Raw genomic sequence first — 3066 nt, forward strand, 5'->3', positions numbered from 1 at the left:
TACACCTTATAGGGAAAACATAACTATTTACAAGTATTTGATTAAAAATGAAACTCTCATTATAAAGCTGGACAAGTTCAATACTCTAATTTGCCATATTACGTCAGACAAGGGACCTATGATTCCCCCGACTTTCCTGCTCACCAACCTGAATCAATACCCCTCTGAATAAAAATCGATGTGCGTTTTAATAACAATACAATGAATAATGCTAATGATAATACGATAAGACAAATTCATTCAATATTGTTTCTACCGAGCAGAATTATTTGCCGTCCACGAGACAGCACCTTGCGGAATGCATGGTCCAAAGGTGATACATTTTGAGAGTATAGGAATAACAACAGCAAGAAAACCTATAATGACAGATCATCTTTCAACGGGAGCCCAGCTGTGGTGATAGCTTTGTTTCCTGTCACACACACACACACACACACACGCACACACACACAATGTACTCTATTTTAAAAAGGGGGCTAGAAGCGTGTAAAGGCGTGTCAGATCATGACAGCAGCTGCCAGGCACTGCCAACACGTGGTCTCCAGGCTCAGGAACACGGTCCCCCACGACGAACAGCTGTCCTGCCCCAAGTGCCCACAATGACCGGGAAGGGGGGCGCCTGAGTGGGCTGTCGGCACAAAGGGTGAATGTGTCAGGAGCCAGCGGGGCAAAGTGGGGTGACCCCGTCGTTTCCCGCCAGACACTCATCGATTATCCACGGTGGCAGATGACACGTTCTCTCTCGTGGCTCCTCCCTACAGAATCGCGGCCGTTGGCTTTACGCCCACCTAACAGACGACCTTTAAAGAGAGTTTCTAGCCCAAAGACTCCAGAGACCAAAAAAGAACACATTTCTTATGAAAAACACAAACCCGCCCCCTTACTGCCACTTCAGAGCTCACTGACTGACCGCGACACGGGGCTCTGTTTGCCAAAAGCATCTCTAGAAAAGCTGTCGCTCAAAAAACAAGTGACATTACTGATATTCAACCAGTTCCGACCTACAAAACAGCAATTCCCACGATGGAACCAGCCACGTGCCGTACACTCCCTATCCGTGGAATGGTTTCTGGGCATTTCCTGTCACATAAACTCTCTTTGGCCGATGAGCTTGGCAATAGGAAGTTTTTCTAATATGACCTTTTCCCACAAATTTTTACAAATTTCAAATACTCCTTATCTAATTTTGGTATTTCTGATTACCAAGTACTTAATATAATACTCACAAGCCAAAAACCTGATTCTAAAACAAGTTTGAATATTGTACTATATAGAAAAAAGGTTTAAAATAGAAAAGACAAATGTTCTAAAATACACCTTATAGGGAAAACATAACTATTTACAAGTATTTGATTAAAAATGAAACTCTCATTATAAAGCTGGACAAGTTCAATACTCTAATTTGCCGTATTACGTCAGACAAGGGACCTATGATTCCCCCGACTTTCCTGCTCACCAACCTGAATCAATACCCCCCTGAATAAAAATCGATGTGTGTTTTAATAACAATACAATGAATAATGCTAATGATAATACGATAAGACGAATTCATTCAATATTGTTTCTACCGAGCAGAATTATTTGCCGTCCACGAGACAGCACCTTGCGGAATGCATGGTCCAAAGGTGATACATTTTGAGAGTATAGGAATAACAACAGCAAGAAAACCTATAATGACAGATCACCTTTCAACGGGAGCCCAGCTATGGTGATAGCTTTGTTTCCTGTCACACACACACACACACACACACACACACACACACACACACACAATGTACTCTATTTTAAAAAGGGGGCTAGAAGCGTGTAAAGGCGTGTCAGATTATGACAGCAGCTGCCAGGCACTGCCAACACGTGGTCTCCAGGCTCAGGAACACGGTCCCCCACGACGAACAGCTGTCCTGCCCCAAGTGCCCACAATGACCCCACTGAGACATGCAGCTGGCAACCCCTCTCACGAGGCGTTTTTATCCAGTTCAGAAACCTGCGGTCAGAGCCACGTCAAAAAGATACGACTTGAGAAAAGCTGATGCAACCTAAGTCCCGATCTGTGTGCTAATGACGCTAGGGTCCGTCCGTAGTGGCGGCTCTTAGGAGACAGAATGACCCGTGTCATCTACCGTGCAGAACACCTCAAGAATGTCCGTGAAACGCTAACTGAGTGGGAGAATTATTCGACTGCAATCACTTGGTGACGAGGACTATGCGCCAAAACAAAACTCTGCCCAGTGAAAGAAAAACAAAGAACCGAGAGGAGGAAGGGGGCTTCTCTGGGAAGGTGTGAGCCCCCCACACCCCACATGACTGGCCTCCTCCGTCTCTCTGTTCCCATGGACTTGCATCCAAAAGGGTCCAGTGTCTAACGCCTCGGAAGGCCCTCAGGTAGTACCTGGCTTCTTGAAGGACGCTGCCCATCACTTGATTTTTTTCCCCGTCGTTCACGTCTTCATTTAAATCGGTCCCACCGAAGATGATTCCAAAAGGGACTCCGTGGCCTGCGAAAAGGAGGAGAGCAGAGCAGGCTGCAGCCTCGGGAGCAGCCACCGCCCTGGCCCCAGCCCGAAGCGGCGGTGTGGACAGCCAGAGTCCGCAGAGCACGGCCCGGGTCGTGCCTATGGTGTGGTCTCCCCCAGCTCCCCTGAGCGGCAGGCTAGGGGGTCACAGGGATAAGCGTGACACGGGATTGATCGTGCGAGACACCGACCACCGTCGTCAGGACTCTGAATGAACTTGCTCTGTATTTTAACAATGACTCGTGTTGTCGGCCGCCACCTCTCAAAGCCAAGCTCCTCGGGGGTCGGGCACATCTGGACTTGTCGGGGTTCGTGACAGAAAAGGGGCTTTGCAAAACCTGAGTGCCCCCCATGGATCACAATGACGGGCACAGTGCTGTCGAGACGCAGACACCGTGACTGTACCTCCAGGGAACGGGCAGTGCCACCGGAATGGCAGAGTGTGGAGGGCAGGAGAGTGGGGACCCAAGAGATCTGAGGTGCTGCCTGTGCAAAGTGAGCGAGGACTGCAATGGGCGTGTCCACTCTAAGTGGAGAAGCCTGTACGGATGGG

General features: G+C 48.5%; 1 protein-coding gene across 4 annotated transcripts in view; it reads right to left on the bottom strand.

The window, feature by feature from the left end:
* Positions 1–3066, bottom strand: part of GLT1D1 (glycosyltransferase 1 domain containing 1) — a 61174-nt gene that overhangs the window by 38294 nt on the left and 19814 nt on the right. For all 4 annotated transcript variants that reach the window (XM_023524267.1, XM_023524268.1, XM_023524269.1 and 1 more), the window contains exon 3: positions 2390–2495. In XM_023524267.1, the coding sequence (XP_023380035.1) occupies positions 2390–2495 (106 nt within the window). The remainder of the gene's footprint in view (positions 1–2389; positions 2496–3066) is intronic.

The sequence above is a fragment of the Pteropus vampyrus genome, unplaced genomic scaffold (genome assembly GCF_000151845.1).
Source record: "Pteropus vampyrus isolate Shadow unplaced genomic scaffold, Pvam_2.0 Scaffold457, whole genome shotgun sequence".
NCBI classification, from domain to species: Eukaryota; Metazoa; Chordata; class Mammalia; order Chiroptera; family Pteropodidae; genus Pteropus; species Pteropus vampyrus.